This window comes from Henckelia pumila, chromosome 4 (genome assembly GCF_033568475.1).
Source record: "Henckelia pumila isolate YLH828 chromosome 4, ASM3356847v2, whole genome shotgun sequence".
NCBI classification, from domain to species: Eukaryota; Viridiplantae; Streptophyta; class Magnoliopsida; order Lamiales; family Gesneriaceae; genus Henckelia; species Henckelia pumila.
The window spans coordinates 14,901,448-14,926,824 of record NC_133123.1 but is presented as its reverse complement, the minus strand read 5'-3'; the positions used below and the strand labels follow the sequence as shown (position 1 = coordinate 14,926,824).

Genomic DNA, 25,377 nt, shown 5'->3' with positions numbered 1-25,377 from the left:
AATCAATGTTACACCAGTATGTGAAAGTTTTTCTCATAAACTTGGATGGATATATAAAAATTAGGAAAAATGAGTTTTTTAGTTCAGTAACTTTACTTCCTTTGGTTTTTGGTCCAATAATTTTTTCGATGTGAGTTTTTGTACAATAATTTTGCATTTTCAGTGTTTTTTGGTCCAACTGCATACATGTCAGCTTCTGATTGGTCCACATCATCATTTTGGATCAATGCAAGTTGTACCAAAAAACAATGAAAATGTAAAGTTAGTGTACTAAAACCCAAATCGAAAAAGTTAATGGACCAAAACCAAAACATGGACAAATTAATGAATCAAAAAACTTATTTTCTCTATAAATTATGTTTTTTGGGGTGTACGTGAGGTTTAAAAATTAAAATGGTTGATACATAGCAATAATTTCGTGCCGTATCTAAAAAAAAAAAAAAATTTGGCGCCTCCAATTAATATGATAATTTGAATCAAATAAGGGAAATCATTTCAAACCAATTAAGAAAATAATGCATACAACCAAATTAACCAGTGGAAAACCATGCAGAAACATCGAAAGAACCAAACCTGAAGACTATTACGTACGTACACACTGTGACATCCCCTTTGAATATAATCGATAAGGAGAAAATCTTTATTACAACATACACAGATTATGGCTCCTTCCAAAAAAAAAGGAGAAAATCTTTATTAATTACAATATCGAAAGACGACGAACATCATCCATAGTTTCCGAAAAATCGACGGATATTAATTTATGTAGAAGAAGACGTGGTGGTTGTGGCCGTTAACGGATTCTCGATGATCTTGATACCACCAATGGTCACGCCTGGTCCCTTGTGTCTCGGCACCAATGTGACCAACACGTCGTCATCATCCGCCACATCCATATCATCGTACACATCCGTAAGCTTCAGCCGGATCGAAGTCGTTGCCGTTTTGTTCGGTGTCTTGTGTGGAACCTGAGCATAGGTACCGATGTACGCGGCCTTGTCTAGCTCCCGGACATTGTCGTCCTCGTCGTTGATGAAGACGTCGAATTTCAAGAACTTGGTGGTGTCCACGGTTATGTTTTCCAGCACAAGAAGCTCATCGGCCTTCCCTTTCTTGGTTTTGGGGACCAGGACTCGGACGATTTTGTCCAGATCCAGAGGGAAGACTTTATCTGCTTTCTTCGCCGTTGTGTTAGCTCTAGTGACCTTGGCGGACGCGGTTTGAGACGGAGGCCTGTAGTCGAGCCAGGGAAGGTCGATTCTTTCGTAGTCGTATCCCATGTCTAAGTTGCTTAAACAATCCTTCACGTACACGCGCACCAGATTAGAGTTTTCGTCGTAGAACACGAACGAGGCGTTGAGGAAATCAGGGTCCGTGATTTTCTTGTCCGGCACCTTGCTACTTGGCAGAAAGAACTGCCACAGAGTCCACATTCGATCCACATTCCCGTGGTGGCAGTAAAACAAGGGGTCTCTCCCCGCAGAGTAAAAGTTACCCATATCCTCCCCGCTGGGCTGTCTGGGATCTCCCACCCAGACATGAGCAGACGTGTGTGAGCCACGCTCCGAAGATCCCGGCCCGGGGTTGACGGGGGTTCCTTCCCTATACGGTTGTCCCATAAAATCTGTGGCGGTCGAGTTACCTCGAATCATCTCGGTATACATGACGGTGAGGTTATTAGACACGACTTGAAGAGGGTCCGTGTTCCCCGTCAGGCCAAGATCAATCACCGCCGGAGGCAGGTTGGCTTGGTTGCGTTTTTCGTCGTAGATGGATGCTTTGGTGTCAACGAACATGGGTGGGATGGTCATCCCTTTAGGGTTATCCCAGTTCCAGAATGGGATAGCGAAAGTTGGATCGTTAATCAGTTTCCCCAAGATTCTCTCGTAGAAGTAAAGATACCATCTGTGGAAAGGGAAGAAAAGCCAACTGTTGTGCACTTGAATATCCAGACTTCCCTGCCCGGGTTGATCGTAAGCTCCATTGCAGTAAGCGCAGTGGATGTTCGCTTGCTGCGTGAAGCTTCGCGGGTCGTCTGCTGGGAGATCTTTCATCCGCTGGATGGCTAGATTGTACTTGTATATGTACTCAGCCGACACTTTATGCGCAGCTGGCCTCACTTTCATCTTTATGACCGGAGGGATCTTGAAATCCGTGATGGTTTGTACGACGGGTGGGCAGCAGTTGATGTCCAGTTTTTCGCCGGTGTTCAGGTTGGTGGCGGTGCCGCATTTGTCGAGCTCCGGAGCTTGCACGGGGTTCGCGGAGGCGCCGGGAGATGAAATGAGGTTGGCGGCACCGTAGAGGCCGCCTATGCCGAGAAGCATGTTCCTCCTGTCGACCTTCCCTTTGGAAGTTTCGAGGTTTTCGGAGGTGGGTTTTGGGCTCTCGCCATTGGCGGCGCAGGAAACTTGCAGGCGGCGGCTGCGGTTCTCCGAGGTGATGAAATTGGATGGCTTAGGGAAGAGACGGCGGGGGGAGGCGGCGGGGGGTTTGTTGGTGGTGGGACTGAGGGTGGCGCATGGCAGCGGGAGTGAAGCCATGAGTTGTGTTGGGTCTCACAAAGCTTTTGGCTTACCCTTATTTATAACTGTATATATGTATGTGTATGTTGTATGATGAAAATATTTTTAGATATAAATCGTGCAATTAGCCTTTTTTTTAATATTTAATAATCACACAAAGTTAGCATTGTTACCAAATATTTTCAACTGTTATTTGATTATTTATTTGAGTTAGGAGATTGATTTGTTATGATTAGATTTCGAACTGGAAACTGTCCTACGTCTCATAATTTGACTTTAAATGGGCTATATGTCGTCCGCTTCATTTGTTTATTTATTACATATATCAAAGGAAAAAATTGTTTTTTTTTTCTCATATATTTGGCTTCTTTGCAATGATCTCGATCAACAATTTTTATCCCTTGAATCCTTTAATATTTTGGAATAAAATACCCGAGCTATTATCAAATTATTCTAAAATCCTTCAAAATTAATATATATAATTTTTTGAAAAAATAGTTTTCTTTGGTCTCATATATTTGGCTTCTTTATAATGGTGGAGCCAGAAATTTCATTATACTCGAGCTACAATTTTTATCTCTTGAATCCTTCAATATTTTGGAATAAAATACCCGGGCTATCATCAAATTATTTTAAAATTCTTCAAAATTAATATATATAATTTTTTGAAAAAATTTTGTGCCACCCGGGCTTTAGTGTGGCTCCGTCACTGCTTCTTTGCAATTTTGGTTCTTTATATTATCAAATTTCAGTTTTATTCGACTATCTTTCTCTTTTAATAATTTAGTCTTTTCTCCGACTTAGTGCTGGCATGAAATCAGTGCATTGTTGATGTGACGACGCTAATATTAATGTCACATTAGCACTTTCAATGAAAAAAAAGACTCAAATTACCAAAAATAAAAAATTGTAGAAATAAAACTAGAATTTGATAACATATAAGACCAAAATCGCAAAATGACAAAATTACAAGATCCAAAATCAATTTTTTTTTCCTAAACCATATTTATAAGTAAACAAAATTATTTTTTACCCCAATACAATACAAATTAAGAAGCACAGAGAGTAATAATTTCTTCTTTGAAATAGAAATGGAAGTAATTATATATGTTGTTCCAAATTAAAAACTTATGACTAAATATTATATTCTTTCAGAAAATCAATATATTATGCATGCACTAATGACGATATCGATATGTAGCTAGCGAGTACTTTATTATTTATAATATATGAATCCGAATTCCGGAATATATGTTATTTCAAATAAATTATCGATCAGTGATTAATTTACGTGATCATCATTATAAAATGATGCACGATGAACTACAAAACTTTATTAAAATTTTTAAAATTTATTTAGAACAAATTATAGGGTTTAATTTAAGTCCCTCAAATTAACTATCCCTTGCGTTACATGATTAATTAAACCACAAAATTAATTAGTTAAAAGAGATTAGCATTTTGGTCATATTCAAGCGCTGGTATATATATAGTTGGGCTCAGACCCGGATTATTCACTATATATTTTTTATATTTGTACTATTATATAATAATTCTATTCCTTATACTTATCATTTTTTGTGTGTCAAATCACATCAAATTTTTTTTTTCATTTATCCTTGAGTTTAACACACGTCTCTTTTTTATGTTTCATCTTAAATTTGTAAATTATCCCCACTTTTCTATAGCATCCTTATCTTTAAAAAAAATAAAAAAAGTCATCATTCATAAATTCTTATTAAGTTATCAATACAAGTTTTTATAATTTTCTCTAATTTATCTAAAAAAATCTCATATTTTTTCTTCGTGATAGTTTTTTACATTTTTTAAAATAATTAAATTATCGAGCACGTGAAAATCACGTGTTACGGTTGCTAGTTTTATATAATAGTTTAGCACTTTAAAGAGTTAAAGTGAGGGCACTATTTTTTGTTTCCAAAAATGTCTTTACACAATATAAATAAGTAAATTTGATTTTATTTATATATTTTTTCTCAACTAATCATTATAGAAAAAATAAAATAGTAAATAACTTTTAAAATTTACTTTTATATTATTTTAGAAATGAAAAAAAAATAATTTTAAAAATTATTGAAAACATATAATATTTAAATATAAAATATAATACTAAATATATTATATTATTTTATATACACAATGTGTGCTGTTATGCTAGTTATATATAGTTTGTCATGAGTTGATTATGTAATACTTTATCGTCAAGTTTTTTCATTCATTTTTCAAAAGTATCTTTGACACTTATCTCCTTTATTACACGTCAAATTTATAACATGTTCATGAGGGTCAATTGGGAATATGGGAAGGAGAATTTTTTTTTTTGACGGTAATGGGAAGGAGATTTTTAAGAAGGATAAATCACCCAATTATATGTATAATAAAATGTATACAAATATAAATTATTGTTTTCATTGGTTCAATCAACCTAATATTATTATTAATACACATTATTTCTTAGCCTACACAAATCATGTATTGATTATTATTATTAGATAATTAATTATTTTATTGTCCTATCAAACCAATAAAGGGTAGGTTGTGTTATTCTAAGTCTCGCATTCCATTATGCGTTTGAATTATTGACAACCATTAAAAAATAAAAGTAAAATTTGTGTACAAGTGCTGAGAATTAGTTATGTTTTCATCTTGGATTGTTGTATAATTTAAAAAATTTGAGTTATATTTTTATCATTAGTTATAGTTTTTGGTAAAAAAAACAAGTATAAATTCAGTCCTACATAATCTTAATTATTTATTTATATAATATATTTTTTTGATGTATAAAATTTAATAAAATGGGAAAATAAGTTTTTTTGGTCCATTAACTTGTCCATGTTTTGGTTTTGGTCCATTAAATTTTTCGATGTGGGTTTTGGTACACTAACTTTGCATTTTCAGTGTTTTTTGGTCTAACTGCATACGTGTCTACTTTTGATTGGTTCAAAATGATAACGTGGACCAATCAGAAGCTGACACATATACAGTTGGACCAAAAAACACTGAAAATGCAAAGTTAGTGTACTAAAACCCACATCGAAAAAGTTAATGGAACCAAAAGCCAAAGAAAGTAAAGTTATTAGACTAAAAAACTTATTGTCCTTAATAAAATCTATATTCTTTGCATCAAACAATAATCCTATAGCATAATCATACATACATACATACATATATATATATATATCTACTATATTATAATAGTTGAGACGCCTAAAAAACCCGCTTATATGTGGACACCATCTTTGTTTCCACTTTTGCCCCTCATTCACTTTTTTGTTATCCATAATTACATTTCCTACCCCAATCCCACTAACAACCTCCCATTCATTCTACTTTTCACATGAAAAAAAACTCATCTTTTAACACACAGGAAGCGTGTGCATTTTCACTTGTATATATAAACACGTACACACGCACACAACTCCTAACGTGCCGCAGATATTATTCAAAAAAAGAAAGAAAAGAAATGTCGTAGATAACTATTATTGAGATAGATGACTTTTAAACATGTGGAAATTTGTTCCCGAAAATATGGGGAAAAATGTGCACAACAAATTTTGATACCTAAGTGGCTAACTCCTAACCAATGTGTCCCACATCGGTAGGATACAATTTCTGGGAGCCCTTAATATAGACAAGGGCAACCCTCACCTCTTGAGCTAGCTTTTGAGGTGAGTTAGATCCAAGTCTCATTTCTTAACATGGTATCAAAGCTCAGGCCCTCCGTGTGTGTTGGACCGCCCATAATTGAGCTGCCTATAGTTAGGCCACCCGTTAATATCTGCACGCTTCAGATGTTCATTCCTGGACATGTGGGGGGTGTATTGAAATATTGTCCCACATCGTAAGGATATAATTCCTGGGAGCCCTTAATATAGACAAGGGCAACCTTCACCTCTTGAGCTAGCTTTTGAGGTGAGTTAGGTCCAAGTCTTATTTCTAACAGTACGAAAGTTGAAAACTGGATTTCAATTATTTATTTATAATAAATATTTAGTTTACGTTGCCATCGGCTGTGTTTATTCCGGGACATTTTGCAACGAACTTAGCCTTGATATTTGATTGAAAAATTATTACATTCATGAGAAATTTTATTTTTTTATATAATCGTCAGTTTTAATCTTTTAATAATTCTGCATTAATGTGTTTTTATATATCCTTCTCTGCCAAACATGTTTTCTTATTTTGCCTTTAGAGTAAATTTCTTATAAGACAATATAATTTATATCCGTGACATGAGTCAACTCGATCCATATATATAACAAAAAATAACAAGGGAATCCTACTTTACTCGCTAGTCGCTCCTTTGCCCAACCAACTGTAATGCTGTATCATGATTGTTTGAAAACTCAAAAATACACACACACAAGTATTTATACATATATTTGTAGTCATCCACGTATATTTCAGTGTTCTAAAAAATGGTAGAAGGATGGCCACACATCGCCTAGCACCACCTAGGTGGTTTTTTTAATGGCAAATTATTTTAAACTTCCCACTATCAAACTTCTCTTTATCTTAACTCTCTACCCACCCTTTTTTTTTTCACTCCCTAGTGGTTCCTATTTTTGAATTAATAATTAATTAAAACTAATCTTTTGTACGTGGCTTTGTTATACCTATCGAACCAGTCCCGGCCATGCAAAACTATTAGTTACGCAAGGTTTCCAGCTGATATATCCTGGATTAGGGTCCAACATACTTCCGTAAGATGAATAAAATTTAAATACCTCTTTGACCATAATTTCGTCGGGCCATACCTGCCGAGTTTTACGAAGTGCTCCTCACACTCAAACCATGCAGTCGCAACAGATGGTTTCTGCACAAGATCCTTCAACGATACCCAGCACAGCCTTAATTCGTTTCCTACCTTAAGGCGTATGATATATAAATTTAATTATAAAATATGAGCATGAAAGAACGAGAGATTTAGTAAATTTATTCAGACATAATATTATTGCATAAATCAACTCCTTTGAAGAGGAGAAGAAAACTTGTTTAGCTACTCATAGTAGCCTTGTTCTTGAAATACATAAAAAAACTTAATACAACAGAGAGAGAAATATTACAACAATTTATTTGTAAGAAAACTGAAGGGAATGATCGATGTTTTCAGCTTCCTCAAATCCCTGTATTTATAGTTCTAGTTCCACTCGTTTCATCGAGAAACTTCAGGGAATCTCACAATTGTCTTGTATTTCTTTATGTCATTATTGATGACATCTTTTACTAGTGGAGGACGCAGCTGTCTTGTATTTTTATGCCATTATTGATGGCATCTTTTACTAGTGGAGGAATCACATGCCTGTCACTTTCTTTTGACTTTATTCTCCTCACATGCCTGCTTTATTGTTGTCGGGACATCTTTTGCTTTTGAAGTAGGCCCCTGTGAAAACGCATCTTCAGTGGTCCTTGTTCACCTTTGCTTGTCTCGAAAAAATCCTTCCGATCCGTTTGGGGTCTAAAGGTTTTTCCAAATTCTGGCTCCTTCTGATTTGGGAATTCTGGGCAGATATTCTCTTACCATCGTCCAATATGAGCCATGTTACAAAATTTTTGACGAGTTTCTTTATTCCCTGGAAGCTTGTTGTTCCATAAAAGATTTCTCTTCTTTTCGAAGAGTTCTTCCGCAAAGGCTGTAGTTTTTCATGTCATTGTGTTTAACAGGAACGATCCATTCACATAATTCTGATAAAATTTGAATGGAAACTTGACTTTGTCCATCTCAGAAAGACAGACCCAAATATCTCATGCCCTTCTGGTTGAGATCTCATTTTTCCCGAAAGTGGACACCAAGCGTATTTCTTCAGTTTTAGGATCCTTGATAAATTTATGACTATTTATATCAGGTCTCCTCAGATTGATGAAATGAAAGGGTTCGTGTGATCCTTTCAATGTTGGTTCTGGAGCTGCACTAAAAAAGTATAACTCAAGCACATCTCCTTTGGACAAATGATCATTATTTGCCCATGTTTCTTGGACTGCTTCCTGGATCCATTTTGGTAACTGTAAGGGAAAAGTGTTTGCACATAAACAGTTTGAGGTGTTGTCACAAGGTGTTGACAACACCTACAATAACACCTTGAGTAATTTTGCAGCGGAATAAAATTAAAGCATGAATAAAATAAACAAGCAACCAATTAAATAGACTCAAATGATTTAAGCAAAAATATAAAATACTCTTGCAACGCCTCAGGGCAAAACTTCACTAGAAAATTATTCAAAGAGTTTTACAAACCCTAAAAATAGTGATTATTGTAAAATCAATTTTCTCCAACATATGAGAAAATAAAACGAATAAAAATAACTCCTAAAAATTCTATATGAAATAGAATAAAGAAAATAGATCAAGGAATTGAAATTCTCGACGCCAAAACTTGTAGAGATGGAAACACTTTTTGATCAATGATCTTCAAGTGTTCTTCAAGCATCAAGTAAACACGATCGATACCGACTTCAGAAGATCTTCACTCAATGTACGTGTATGAAGTCTTTTTGATAAACTCTCTCGGTCTCTCTATGTATCGGTCGATCCCTATGTATCGGTCTATCTTCTAATTGATTTGTCCTTCTCCAATATATAGACTAGAATCCTTCCTTGTAGATGTTTCCTTGTAGACATAGGATTCTCTAGATTTGATCATATCAAATCTACACAACATGAAAAACGATTCCCATTAGATATGATATGATAAAGTCAATAATATCACAAATCAAGTTAATCAAAAAATAAATAACTTATATAAAATTACTTAATGTCCAAGATAGACAAAAGATATTAAATAAAATCTTTTCAAAATATGATGATTTTAAGAAATAAAATATTTCTTTCAATCTCTCCTTTTTTGCCTTTCTGAACAAAACACATTTTATCCATAAAAAAATAAACTTAACTCCCCCTTAATCAAAACTCCCCCTGAATAGATTCTCCCCCTAAGTATAAGCAGAGGTGTTGTCACAAGATGTTGGCAACATCTAGCTACGACACTTCAGATCAGAAAACATAAGTGCAAGGAGAAACAGAAACCAGAAAACATATCAGAGCTAACATTACAAAAAAAGTTTTGATTAGGATCAGAGCAAAAACACAATACTTAGACTAAAATCAACAGAAACTAAATTAGCAAAACCAAAACAAACAAAACTAGAATTGATTGCTTTCGGATGAGCCATCAGCCTCAGCTTCTTCAACTTCACTTTCTTCTCCCCTTTTTTGTTCAGAAGGATCAGCTCCACTTAAGAGAGACTCATAGTGAGCCTTCATCCCTTCGTAATAGGCTAGATCAGCCTTAGCTTGGGTAATCTTCTGCTCAGAATGCAGCAGTTGAGCTTGAATAAAGGTGGGATCAATATCCTGAGCAGTAGATGGGGGTACAAAAACAGCAGTGGCAGAGGAGGTGTTGGCAACACCTGCCACAACACCTGCGGCAACATATGATTCAGACCAAGGAAGGTCTATTTTCCTATTTCCTTTGAGTAATGCAGGTGCGATCTTTAGCAATTCCCAAGGCTCAGTAAGTAGCTCATCATCATCCTTCTCAATCTCTTGAGACAGCAGCATAGAATAGATTAGGGATGGATAAGGCAGCTTCAATGTTGGTTGAGCACAATATGCAAAGGCCATGACTGTGTCAAACACCATAGTTGAATGCAATTCCAGTTCCAATAACATACAAGACAGGAGCTTGATGCTTGGTAACCACAGTAGAATTCCCGGAAGGGGTCCAGGTCTTCACAGCAGTTTTGTGGAGAACAGAATACAATGAAGTAAGCTTGGCAGCCTGCAACTTCTTAGGGTGAGCTGGAAAAATAGTGACTTGTACTCCTGTGATGACAGAAGTCATCTCATCCATGGTAGGCAGTGCAGCATCATCACTGGCCGGAGTCTGGAGAAATCCATTCATGATAGAAGGACTGAAAGATAAAATCTGCCCACGCACATACACTTTCCCATACTTCATGTACCTTGGATCCTTGACAGCTTCAGTGAGATTGCAGTAGAACTCTCGCACAAGTTCTCTGTAGTAAGGACCAGCAGTAGTAACTGTAGAAAGTATGTTCCTTACCTCAAAAAATCTGATCATGTTCTGAGCTCAATAGCTCTCCACATCAATGTTGTGTTCCTCCAGGTACTCACGATCAGCATACTTATCCTAGCAGTCAGCAATCTCCTTGGAGTAAAAAGTAGATGAATAGGACGAGTTTACCCGGTATTCTTCACCCAAGATGTTGTCCAGGGTGTCGAAAACACCTTCCTCAGCACCTTCTTCTTCTTCATCAGAGTCATCAGAAACTGACTCTTCTTCCAATTCCTTCTCAGCATCTGAACCTTCACTCGAATCAGAGCTGGAACTATCAGAAGGTTGTGGGCGGTTATCAGCAAATTCCTTAAGCATCTCCTCATCTGGTTCATCATCTGATTCATGAATAGGAACTGTAGCAGCAGACGTAGGCTTTTTGCTTGTAGACTTCTTCATTTTAGCCATGAACTGGGCTATTGACATCTCCTCATCATCAGACAGAACAGGAGGAACAGTAGATGATGGTTCCTCAGAAAAAGGAATGGATGCATAAGCATCTTTCTCTTCAGCAGCAACAGATTGAGTTTTTGACTCTGTGGATTCATCCTCAGAAGACGAATCTTTCTTTGATGACTCAAATGGAACGGGGATAGTTGGAACATATGGTTCCATGGCACTAGTTTTTCCCCTTTTTCGATGCACCAACTTAAAATCTTCATCGGAGCTTGCATCACCAGAAGAGAATTCGGTGTCCACAAGAGAAGGTCTGGATGGTTGACCCTTCCCACGGAATCTTTTCGAAGCAGTGTAATCTGGGTTGTAGCCAGCTTGTCTCTTGGATCTACGGGTCAAGGGTTTCGAAGGAAACACCTTGTTCAGCACACTCATGTCTGGAAAATTTTCCACATCAATGGCATTACCAGGCTCTCCTGGAGCGATGGAGTTCAGGGGAACAGGTTCTTCTGCAACAAGAACTATGGCTTGCTCAATCACGGGGTGTGTTGATGGAGGTGCTGTAACACCTTCCGCAGCATCTTCCGTATATCCCATCTCAGAACGGATGTCGTGTGAATCATAACCCTTTCCTGCCATTGGTATATGAGAGAGTGAAAAATTTTAGGGCAGATGAATGATAAAAAAACAAGGACAAAAGGAGGTATAAGAAATTCGAAGGTTTAAGATGGTAAGAATATATCCGAAAACAGATAATTACCCAAATAAATACCACACACACAACCCTTCCTATTCTTACTCGAATTACAGCCCCTCTAACGGTAATAAATTTCAACGGTAGCAAATCCTAATCCTAACGGCACTCTAATTCGATTAGGAAACAAATCTCTTTAATTTCCACCGATAATCTAGGCCCAAATATTTCACCAAATATTTTCAAGTTTAACTCATCATCAGAATATAACACCACTGAAACAAAATCCAATCTCATTCAAATTCAAAAATTCAGAGGATAGGGAAAAAATCAAAATTTTTGTCTGATCAGAATTCATAACCTTTCGGCCAAAGATATTCACAAATAAAGATACGCATGTCTTAATTATGTCTAAAAACAGAATGTGACATAAAAATAAAATGCAATTATATGCACAAATATATGTTGACAAGTGAGGTGTTATCCACGATGTTGGCAACATCTTCCAGCAACACTTCAGGATTCTAAAAAATTTTGATATTCACTTTTTTATTTTTACAGAAGTGGTAGCCTGTACACTAAAGGCACGATCTTCAAATGGACCCCTTTAGATAGATTTTTCCATTTTCTTCTGATTATCAATCAAATTTGATGATTGACTCAATTCAAGCTTAATCATTCTTGTTCTTTTGTTATTTTGATTTTGCAAAGTCACTTTTCATTTGGTACAAGATCATGGAATACACGAACGTTCTTCCACTACTTCGTGACTTAGTCAGAACTCTTCTTCGATTAATCCAAATTAAACTTTAAAATAATTTGCAACGAATCTTGAGTGAAAACTAGTCAATGGTTACAAAGTATCCAACACATCACAAAACAGAATGAATGCATGAATGCAATATGCCTAAGATCCTAAAAATGCACATGCATGAAAAGGTGTTGTCACAGGGTGTTGGCAACACTCCTGACAATATCTATGTTCTGTTTATAATGCACACATACTGAGAGACTTCCTTAGACTTGAAAATCTATCGAAATCCAAAGCTTTTGTGAATATATCAGCTAATTGGTTATTAGTTCCAACAAACTCAATTAAGATCATGCTTTTCTTGACCAAATCTCGAATGAAGTGATGTCTAATGTCAATGTGTTTGGTTCGAGAGTGTTGTACTGGATTTTTGGATATATCAATGGCACTAGAATTATCACAGTACACAATCGGAGTATCACTCTTAACACCATAATCATTTAGCATTTGATTCATCCAAAGGAATTGTGAGCAACAACTACCACCAGCAACATACTCAGACTCGGCAGTAGACAGTGAGACACAGTTTTGTTTCTTACTATACCATGACACTAAGTTATTCCCCAAGTAGAAACATCCTCCCGAAGTGCTCTTTCTCTCATCTAAATCCTCAGCCCAATCAGCATCACTAAACCCTACCAAATTCGAATTGGTTTCTTTAGTGTACCACAAACTCAAATTCAAAGTAGCTGCCACATATTTCAGTATACGTTTCACGGCCTTTAGGTGAGTAATTTTTGGGTTAGATTGGTATCTAGCACACAGACAAACACTATACATGATATCAGGTCTAGTAGCATTTAAATACAAAAGACTACCAATCATGCTTCTGTAGAGGGTGTTGTCAACACCTTCGGCAACATCCTCTCTAGACAGTTTTTTATTAGACCCCATAGGTATGCGCATGTGTTTAGTGTTGTCATTCAGAAACTTTTTCACAAGATTTTTAGCATACTTGCTTTGACACAAAAATATACCATCTTGCATTTGTTTTTCTTGCAAGCCCAAGAAATATGTTAACTCACCAACCATGCTCATCTCAAATGTAGAAGACATGCACTTCACAAAATCATCAACAAGTTTATCATTTGAAGCGCAAAATATTATATCATCTACGTAAATTTGGCAAATTAAGATATTACCTTGAGACTTTTGCACAAACAAAGTCTTATCAACTTCACCTCTTTTGAAACCAATATTGAGCAAGTACTCGGTTAGTCTTCCATACCATGCACGTGGTGCTTGCTTCAATCCATACAATGCCTTTTTTAATTTATACACATAATCAAGATGATTTGGATCCTCAAACCCTTTAGATTGTTTCACAAAAACTTTTTCATTTAGGATCTCATTCAAAAAGACATTTTTTACATCCATTTTAAAAAGCTTCATCCCCATGTTACACGAAATAGCAAGCAAAAGTCGGACTGACTCAATACATGCTATAGGAGCAAAGGTTTCATCAAAATCCACCCCTTCAACCTGTGTATACCCTTGAGCTACCAACCTAGCTTTATTTCTAATGATGTTTCCCGACTCATCACCTTTATTTTTGAAAATCCATTTAGTTCCTATGACATTACCATGAGCAGGACACGGTACTAAGTACCAAACATCATTCCTAACAAATTGTTCTAACTCTTCATGTATAGCATTGACCCAAAATTCATCTTTTAAAGCCTCTTCAACCTTTTTGAGTTCAATGTTTGACACGAAACAAGAGAGTCTTACCTGAGAATATGTAGAACTCATGCACAACAAACCTGTCATCTTTCGATAATCCACTTTCTCTTTCCTTCGAGTTTGCAAGTCTCCATGCACATCTCCAATTACCTGTGAGGTTGGATGATTCTTCTGAATTCTGCTTAGAACATTCTTTTCAGCTTCGTTTACCTTACTGTTCTCATCAGTATTCTCATCAGTAGGCTTTTCAAATTTTGATTCTGGATTTTCTGTAGGAGGTGTTGTCGGAGGTGTTGGCAACACTCCTTGGACAACATCTGAATTTCCAGAATTATCCAGCAGATCATCAACTTCATCCTCAGCTGTTTTCTTCTTTAGATCTGCAAAGTCATCAAAAACAACATTAATGGACTCAAAAATAGTCCTTGTTCTCAAGTTATACATCCTATAGGCTCGGCTATTTGATGAATATCCCAAGAACATACACTTATCACTCTTTGCATCAAACTTAGCAAGATGATCTCTATCATTCAAAACCTGACATATACATCCAAAAACATGAAAATATTTAAAGTTTGGCCTCTTTCCCATGAGAATTTCATAAGATGTCATAGTAGTACCATTCTTCAAATAAACTCTATTTGAAATATGACATGCAGTATTCAAGGCTTCAGCCCAAAAACGTTTTGAAATATTTTTCAAACTCAACATCACTCTTGCCATTTCTTGCAAAGTCCTATTTTTCCTTTCAGCAATTCCATTTTATTGTGGAGTTTTAGGAGCAGAGAATTCATGAGAAATACCTTTCTTATCACACAAACTAGCAAAAGAAGAGTTTTCGAACTCCTTACCATGATCAGTGTGGATACGGATTACCTTCAGATTATGTAGATTAGTAATCTTAGTGAGCAGTTTCTTGAAGGCATCAAATGTGTCTGATTTTTCTCTCATAAAATTTACCCAAGTAAATCGTGAGAAATCATCCACACAAACAAAAGAATATTTCTTACCACCAAAGCTTTCAACATCCATTGGACCCATCAAGTCCATATGTAAAAGCTCAAGGCAGCGTGTTGTCACAGATGTTGGCAACACCTCGTGTGACACCCTAGTCTGCTTCCCTTTCTGACATGCTTCACAAACAAATGGAATACCAGATTTTAAGTTAGGCATACCTCTGACAACATCTAACTTACTCAAATTCTTTAGAGTCTTGAAATTTGCATGACCCAGTTTTTGATGTCATAAATCAAACTCATTCACTTTTGTATGTCTACAAGCCATCTCTTCTCCAAGTTGATAGCAGTTGTCCAATGACCTTGTACCTGTCATGACACACAAATTTGAATCATCAAAAACTTTGCATAATTTCTTATCAAATTTCACATGCAAATTATCATCACAAAGTTGGCTTATGCTTATTAGATTGGCAGTTAATCCTTCAACATGAAGCACATTGCGAAGCTTAGGCAAACCAGCGACATTCAGAGTTCCTTTTCCAACAATGTTTTCTTTTGAACCTCCACCATAGGTTACTTTTCCACTTTTCTATTCAACATAATCAGTGAGGAACTTTTTGGAACCTGTCATATGACGTGAGCTACCACTATCAAAGTACCAAGCACCTGAAACATTAGTTCTCAATGCAGTATAAATCATATAACATTGAATATCCGCCTTTGGTACCCAAACCTTTCTTACATAAGATCTGTTTCTGAAGATGTTGTGGGGAGGTATTGGCAACACCTTAGGCAACACCTTCAATGCAGATCTATTCCTGTAGTCTTTCTGCAGCTTAAAACAGTATGATTTGATATGACCAGGTCTATGACAGTAGTGACAAATGTACTTACGTTTCCTTCTAGACACAGACAGAGCAGTAGGTTGTGGCTTCGGTTTTGGAGGGATAATTGGTGAGTCCTTTTTGTTTGAGCTTTCTGTACTGCTACTTTCCTTGACAAACACAGGGCCTTTTGAACTTTCACCAACCTCAAATTTGCTGTTTTCAAAGCCTAAACCAGATGTACCATCTCTTCTCATCATGAGTAGAGAATCAAGCTTGGAAGTGCTTGAATTGAACTTGGCCAATGTAGCTTTTGCTTTTCCGAGTTCTTCCTTCACTTGACTTAATTCCATGTCTTTCTTACTCAGCATGACTTCCAGCCTTGATACATCAGCCTTTAGATCAGAATTTTCTTTTGAAAGAATAGTATTCATCTTATTCCTTTCAATCCAATCAGTATGTAACTCTTCAAACATCATCCGAGCTTCTTCCATGGACATTGTCTCATCACCTGAATCATTATCACACATATTATCAGTAATTGAAGAATTAAAACAAACTGACCTTTGGGAGATGTTTTGGCCAGGTGTGGCAACACCTGCGGCAACATCTAAAAGATTGACTTGAAACTTCTTTTTTCTCTCCAGTAGGGCAGATAAGGCAGTATGGCTTTCTTCATCCTCTTGTTCTTCTTTATCAGACTCTTCATCACTCAAATACGTGTTCATACCTTTCCTCAGCGTGTTGGCACACTCATTTGCATAGTGTCCAAAACCTTGACAAGCATGACATTGAACAGTGTCTAGCTTCTTTGAAACAAACTTTTTCTTCCCTTCCAGCATCAATCGAGGCTTAGGTGCATCAACAGATTTCCTTGGTGATTGTTCTGGTCCAGTAATCCTCAAAGGCTTGTTAGAGAACATTGGAGCCTTGAGTTTTTTATCCGTCTTCCTTGACTCTTTCATCTTCTTCAGATAATCATTGAATTTTTTAGTCATGAGAGAGATCGAATCATCCTCTAAATCAGACTGATGAACTTCTTGATGAAATTGAACATATTCCTTGTATAAGGGCTTTGAAGCTTGAAGTGCTATTGATTTCCCTTTATCCTTCTCTTGTGATGTAGAGTTCATCTCAAATACTTGAAGGATACTTATCAATTCAGTCATCTTCATCTTTGAGGTGTCTTTTATCTTCTCAAGCGCCCAAATCTTCCCATTGAATATCTTTGGCAGAGACCGAAGAACTTTGTTCACCATAATATCACTAACAATAGGTCCTCCGAGAGCATGCGCCTCTGTAGCTATCTCCCTAAGTTTCTTGTCATAATCATCAATAGTCTCATTCTCATCCATCCTGATATTCTCAAACTTTGCGTTTAGCAATCTCAGTCTTGTTCTTCTCACACTATCAGTTCCTTCACATTGTCCTTGAAGAGCATCCCAAGCATCCTTATCAACAGTGCAGTCAGCTATGATTCCAAACATTCTCATATCCACGGATGAAAAAATTGCATTGAGTGATTTAACATTGTATCTTGAACTTTGTGTTTCCTCGGCAGTCCAAGTTTCTTCTGGCTTGAGAATGTATTCTCCATCTTCATCTAGCGTCTTTGGAGGAGTCCAACCAGTCAGAATACTTTTCCAAGCACGAACATCCATAGCTTTTATAGTATATCGCATCCTAGTCTTCCATAGTGCGTAATTCGTGCCATCAAGGACCGGAGGTTTCAAAAACAAGTTCGCAACAGACGATGAGTCCATCTTATTCCCTGTAAAAAAATAAACAAACCAAGATCAGTTCTTAGTGTATCAAGAATATGGCTCTGATGCCACTTGTAAGGGAAAAGGGGTTGCACATAAACAGTTTGAGGTGTTGTCACAAGGTATTGACAATACCTACAATAACACCTTGAGTAATTTTGCAGCGGAATAAAATTAAAGCGTGAATAAAATAAACAAGCAACCAATTAAATAAACTCAAATGATTTAAGCAAGAGTATAAATACTCTTGCAGCACCTCAGGGCAAAACTTCAATAGAAAATTATTCAAAGAGTTTTACAAACCTTAAAACTAGTGATTATTGTAAAATCAATTTTCTCCAACATGTGAAAAAATAAAACGAATAAAAATAACTCCTAAAAATTCTATATGAAATAGAATAAAGAAAATAGATCAAGGAGTTGAAATTCTCGACGCCAAAACTTGTAGAGATGAAAACACTTTTTGATCAATGATCTTCAAGTGTTCTTCAAGCATCAAGTAAACACGATCGATACCGACTTCAGAAGATCTTCACTCAACGTACGTGTATGAATTCTTTTTGATAAACTCTCTCGGTCTCTCTATGTATCGGTCGATCCCTATGTATCGGTCTATATTCTAATTGATTTGTCCCTCTCCAATATATAGACTAGAATCCTTCCTTGTAGATGTTTCTTTGTAGACATAGGATTCTCTAGATTTGATCATATCAAATCTACACAACATGAAAAACGATTCCCATTAGATATGATATGATAAAGTCAATAATATCACAAATCAAGTTAATCAAGGAAATAAATAACTTATATAAAATTACTTCATGTCCAAGAAAGGCAAAAGATATTAAATAAAATCTTTTCAAAATATGATGATTTTAAGGAATAAAATATTCCTTTCAGTAACTGTGATATCTTCGGGAAGCTTGGTGACATATAAACTGAGGCCAAAGCCCCAAATTCATACCAGAGTTTTACATCTTTAGGATTAACATTGTTTTTTAGCCAAGCCCTTGGATATATTCCTGCAACATCAACCCTGCAAGTGTTCGGGTTGATTTCACTTCTTGTATTCAGTTTCTCCCACCTCGTTGATAAACCTAGAATGGAGAAATAATAGATGAATTAGTATCAATCTTAGATTTACCCTTGTCAGTGTTGGGCCTAAGATTGATCTCTCTCTTTTTTACCCCAGAGGCGGAGGGTTGATGAGTTCTTCTCATCAATTGTTGTTTCATCTAATTCATCAAAAGATGATGGTAGATTAGCACTTGTGTTTTGGGTATTAGAATTCCCAACATCTTGTTCTACAACCAGTCGTTGTATTTCTTCTTGTAAAATCAATGGTTTAATTTATCGTTTCTTGTTTATGAGAAACCAATGGCTTTTCTATATCCCTCACAATTGGCCATTGAATAACAGCTCATAGTTGAGTTTGAGCTTGCAAACATCCTGTAATACGATTAGATACTTTGATCCGATCATCTTGTTGTAATCTGCCAGCCATTTCAAAATTAATGACTAACTGGTTGAACTCGGTTTGAAGCAACCCAACGTGTTCCCTGAGATGCCTCTGCATTTTCATGATGGAATCCACGTCACTACCTTCCATCCCTTGTTAAAAAATTTGCAAGAATATTTTCATGATATTTAATAATAACAATATCAAAAATATAATTCTGACATAAAGCTTTTCATCTTAATAATCTAGCTTTCTCTGGTTTAGATTCAATCTTTACAAAAAAATCCCTTTATAGAAGCGGTTATTTTTACTTTTAGGAGCGGTTGAACTTTTACCAATGGTTTTTATTACCGCTTCTCTTATCGGCGTCCCTATAGCTTATAAAAGCGGTTTTTTTAACTGATGGTACAAGTAGAAAAACCGGTCCTATTATTGACTACAGGTGTGGTTTGAAGCCGATTTTATACGTCGTACATATAACAACGATTTCAAACCGCTGTTGAAATAAAATAATTTAGGAGCTGTTTAAGGTCGATCTTGAAGCTCCTAAATATAAAAACGGTTTAAACAACTCTGATACCATGGATAAAAAAGTGGCTACAAACCGTTCTTGAAGAAATGGTTTTAGAAATACATTTAAACTACTCCTAAAGTCATAAGTTTGGAGTGGTTTAAAATCGCTCTTCAAGTCATGGATATAAGAGCATTATTAAAACGTCCTTATGATAATAGGATTTAGAACCATTTTCATGTACATGCTAATTCATAATTGTGGAGCCAATTTCTTCACCACATCTTTTCAATATAGGATTTAGAAACGATTTTAAGTAGGTTTTTAAAGTAAATTTAGTAGTAGATTTTGTTTTTTTAATTAAATTTCATTTACAAATTAATATAAATAATTTACAATATAATTCATCCATAAAAAATCAATTAAGTAACAAAATCTTATACATTTAACAATGAACAATTCAAAAAATACAAATATTAACAAACTATTATTATCCATAAGTAGTAACATTTTTAAAAAAAATCAAAAAGTCTATTTGAATACTATCTCATTCTCGTGTATAGTGAGAAGATCTAAGATTACTCTTCCATATATTTGGTGGAGCATGATATGTTGCTTCGTAATATCCACCTGAATAATTCACAATAACAAAAAAACACAAATATAATTAGTCTTACATATTATAATACGTAATAACTTTAATAAAATAGAAACAAAATTTTAATCAAATTATTAGTTAAATAAGAGAACTTACATTGGTTTTGTTTTCACATACCTATCATGAAGGTAGTGCTGCACAACCTCATTAAACAAAACAAACCAGTAAAAAATTAGGTTATATTAAAAAAAAAAAGTGAATAAAATAAAAAAGAATATGGAAAAATGATTTGGAAAAGTCTGACATGATATTACCTTCTCTTCTCTTGTATCATCGTCAACGGAAGCATATCTCTTCTTTTTCTTTCTTATTATTTTCTTACTTCATCGACACACTGAGAAAAACAGAGCTCTGAAACGTGAAGAGATATGAGTTGATTGGTTATATATATTGTGAAATATCAATTTCATATAATGTTGAATGCATGAAATTAGGAAGCTAAAAAATTTACCAAAAATACCATGTAGCCTGTAGGGTTGGATAAGTACTGGCGGCACAAAAAAGTGAGAAGCAAGAATGAGAAATTATGGAAAAAGCAAGTGTAACCGATGGAAATAAATAAAAGTGATTTTAAAATGAGAAGCGCAAATTTTAAAATTTTTCAATTTAAAAATTATGTATAGAGGCGCGTTCAAGAGAGAGTTATATTTTGGTTTGTGGGTTTGGATGTAAAACCCACGTACAAAGGGTAATGACCAAATATTTGATCATAAATTTTTTTAAAAATTTATAAAAAAAAATTCTTATCAAAATGAAATTGCTTGACTTTTATTTAAAAAGTGAATTAAGCAGGTTTAAAATGAAATTTGCATTATGAAATCGTTCTTTGAATTTTAAAAAAAAAATGATCGGAAATAGCAAGATTTTTAAATTACTTTTAACATAATCTTACTATTAAATTAAATTTTATTTCATTTAGCTCGTAATAAAATTATAGTAATACCCAATATTTTTTTTTTACAAAACAAAATTATGTTTGTAAGTAATTTCGCTCTTATTATCCTAAAATAATTTTTATTTTTAAATCTTCAGTCTTTCTTTATTCATATTTTAAAATTCAATCATATGTTTGTCTATATTTTAAAATTTTTAGACATTTCACTACTTCTAAAAAAAAGATGTGAAAAAAATCATTAATTTGAAAATAACAAAAATTATCGTATTTAAATCAATATTTCAATTGTATAAGTACACATCGTGTGTAAAAGAATACTAGTATATATTATATTCATCTAGTATATATATTTTCGTCAGACCAATTATGACATATTTAATTAAATGAAAAATGGTTGGAATTGAACATTAAAAATTTGTAGGTAAAAAAATATCTATATTATTCATTAAACTTAAGTCATTAACTAATCAACGTGGTCCGTCAATGTGACACAAATACAAATTTACATTTATAGTCCTCCAACTTTAACCAAACTAAAGTGTAGGGAATTTAAGATTTAAAAATATAATTGAATGTAAAATATTTATAAACTAAATTCTTTTAAGATAATGTATTGAAGTTATAAAATAATACCTTAAATATATTTGATAATATAGTATAGATGATTATACATATATATTATAAATCAAAATTATATATCTATATATATTTGTGTGTGTGTGTATATATATATATGTGTGTATATGTATATGAGTAGTTCACTTGTGAGACATGTCGATCTATTCATACTTATAGTAAAAAGTAATACATTTGATATAATTAAAATATAGTATTTTCATGAGTCGGTCGGATCAAATATATGTATCACAAATTAGCCCGTAAGACGGTATCATATGAGTTTGTGTGAGTGTTTTTATGTTTGTGTGTGTGTGTGTCTATATATATATAATCTCATGCACCTTATAGTGTGCAGAATTTTCATGAGTTACCACTATATATATATATATATATATATATGAGAAATTTTCAGCTGTTCAATCATATTTTTCCACTTGGTCCGCGACCACTAAAACTCGGTAGTGGGTTTTAGTGATGCGAAAAAAAAAACAAAAACCACTAAAACCCACTATCAGGTTTTAGTGGTCGCGAACCAAGTGGGGAAACATGGTTAGGCAGCAGAAAATTTCTCATATATATATATATATATATATTTGTTAGGATCGAAAATACGTGTGTAGAGGGGGGGTGAATACACACTAAAAAATATTTTAGAGCTACAATAGCTCGTTCTTGGAATGTTCAAAAATAAATCGAGCACCGATGAATTATATCGAGTTTGGTTTTCAAACCAAGCGGAATACACTCGAAATAATCCTTCGTAGAAACCGAATAAACATTTTATAAATCATTTTGAAAGATGCAAGTTGAAATGATAAAAACAGTTTGGTTGAATCATTTTATCAAACACTTTGTATGCTATATTTTGGTATATGAAGAACACATAAAATATTTCAACAATGCATCTTAAAACAATGACAATAATAATGTAAATGCGATAAACAAATAGACACGAATTTGTTTATGGATGTTCGGAGCTCAATCTCCTACGTCACCCCTTCTTCCACCTCGGAAGGATCCACTAGAAGACTTTGATTTATACAAACTCATTTGTACAAACCCAATCCAATTTAGGACTTATCCAATGCCTAAACGAGAACTCATAGTCACTCTCGATTGTAGGTCTCAACTTCACAATCCGCATATTGTTTAACATCTCTTATGTCAAGACTACAAACACAATATTTAATGTCTTTGTGCTAAGACTCTCACTCAACTAATCTATGAATACATCTCTCGAATATGTGAGTGAGTTGGGTGTGAAGAACTAAGGTTGTTCACACTCAAGATTTCTGATGTTGTTCTTCACACCAAGGGCAATGCTCTCAACTAGCTAATTTCTTCATATAGGCTGCCCACACTTTGAATCTCCATCCTCTTCTATTGTTTTGTCTTCAAAGTGTTGTATTTATAACTCCAAGAATGATTTGAACGTTAGATTCAAGAATATTACCGTTGGAGAAGTTTCTGGACACTTTCTGAAGTTGCAACGGTCATATTTGAGTTGCTGTCCATTTTCTGAAGTTGAGCTGATTTTACTGTTCATCGGACTGGTTTGACCGATTCGATCTGGTAAAACTCATCTGGTCTGGTCAATCTTTGATCTGGTCTGATCCGACTTTGATCTGGTCGAGCTTTGATCTGTTCTGGTTCAATTGATCTGGTTAGAGCAACTTCGATCTGGTCTTGTTCACTTGATCTGGTTTGGTCATGTTTGATCTGATCTGTTCATTTGATTATATCTCTTGATGCACTGATTTATGGGCAAGGTGATGAACATGAAAGTTGAAGCTCTTTCTCTTGGATTTTCACGGAATCAAGAATCGCTCTATTTCGAGTTCGTATGTAAGAGATATACTCTAAATACTAAACTGTGTAAGAAATTCTGTTCTGCAAAATTTCTGTGCAGATATCGAAACTTCATCGTGCTTTATCTGCTTCTTACACTCCGATTCAGATTGCGATTCTTGAAGATGATTTGTTGATCATTGTCTTAGCTTCGTAACGCATACTGAGTCATCCCATTTTAATAAGCGAGCTGTAAGTTATGGCCAAAATACCAGGACTGGTCTGTTTGATCTGGTTGCTATAACTTCGATTTGATTTGCATCCAGCTCGATGTTGCGACCACCTTTTCGCCTTGATAACTTCCGAATTAACTCATCTTGGATTCAGATATTACTTGTAGATATTTGAGTAAGATTTCCAACCGTTTTGACCTCAAGTCATTTGGATCACCGAGCTATGAGATATGCTCGATTTACTGAACTGCGCCAGCTTGACTAACTTGATTTCCAGCACAAAGATTTCCAACTTTGATCTACTATCTACAACACTTGATTAAATATGTTAAAAACACAATAACAAGTTTTGTTATCATCAAAATCAAGATTGCTTGTGTTTCACAACCCAACAATCTCCCCCTTTTGATGATCACAAAACTTGAATAAAAATATGAACATTATTTTTATCTAGCATATTTCTCCCTTTTTTTGTGTGAATCAAAGAGGTAAAAATTAAGCACAAAACTTTCTCCCCCTTAAAATTATAATTAGCTCTCCGCCTATATTTTTGAAACTTTAAAATCGATAAAAGTAGAGGGATAACTAAACGACATTTTTTTAAAAAAATGCAATGCACAACAAATAAACAAGTTGACAATTAGCAAGCTTCATCAATATTGAACCAAATTATCTCAAACTATCAAGCATAAAAAAATCAAGATTGACATGTCAATTGAAATATTTATGAAGCATTCAAGCATCCCTTTAGTCAATAATCACAACCACAATTGTAAGGAAAATGACTAGACATTCTTAATTCAAGACATGCTAGCACAAGTAGAATATCAAGATGACAATCAAACTCAAAAGCTCTTTAAAACATAATATTAAAATGAGTGTACCAAGTTTTCTTGACAATGTGTGGCTCTGATTCAAGGTAATAAGTCCATTTTATTGATGAGTTCAACATCCTTAAGCTTTTTGACAAAAACACCAACTCTATGTCCATTTCAAGTTTTTGCCGCAGCGCACATGGTCTGTCTTCAATGAATAAACTACATTTTTTTCACGAATTACAAGGCTGCAAATTTTATACCGCTGCGATCCTCTACGAGTCTAATTTGCAACGCAAAAAGCGGTTTGTCATTTGGACAATCGAGCAAGGAGTTATGCCATTTTTTCCAAAGTCGCTGCAAGCCGTCAAAATTATCAACTATGCATATATGTGTTAGAAAATCGTAAAAACAAAATTTCGAAGTTCAAAATCAGTTTTCAATGCTCTTTCAAGAACAACCGCTCTGATACCAATTTTTAGGATCGAAAATACATGTGTAGAGGGGGGGTGAATACACACTAAAAAATATTTTAGAGCTACAATAGCTCGTTCTTCGAATGTTCAAAAATAAACCGAGCACCGATGAATTATATCGAGTTTGGTTTTCAAACTAAGCGGAATACACTCGAAATAATCCTTCATAGAAACCG

At 34.8% G+C, this 25,377-nt stretch overlaps 1 protein-coding gene and 1 long non-coding RNA gene across 5 annotated transcripts; both read right to left on the bottom strand.

Moving 5' to 3' along the window:
* Positions 1-530: 530 nt before the first annotated feature.
* Positions 531-2,561, bottom strand: LOC140864394 (polyphenol oxidase I, chloroplastic-like). The gene has a single exon (XM_073268554.1). It carries the CDS (start codon positions 2,541-2,543, stop codon positions 762-764), a length of 1,782 nt encoding a protein of 593 aa, XP_073124655.1. The 5' UTR covers positions 2,544-2,561; the 3' UTR covers positions 531-761.
* Positions 2,562-20,129: 17,568 nt separating this feature from the next.
* LOC140867667 (uncharacterized) lies at positions 20,130-20,936 on the bottom strand. 4 transcript variants are annotated; one of them, XR_012145222.1, is made up of 4 exons: positions 20,828-20,936; positions 20,631-20,727; positions 20,473-20,510; positions 20,130-20,348 (listed from the first exon to the last, which is right to left on the bottom strand). It is a non-coding gene; the product is annotated as an uncharacterized lncRNA (long non-coding RNA). The 4 variants fall into 4 exon arrangements; XR_012145224.1 differs by having other exon boundaries at positions 20,494-20,510; XR_012145223.1 differs by having other exon boundaries at positions 20,494-20,727.
* Positions 20,937-25,377: the final 4,441 nt, after the last annotated feature.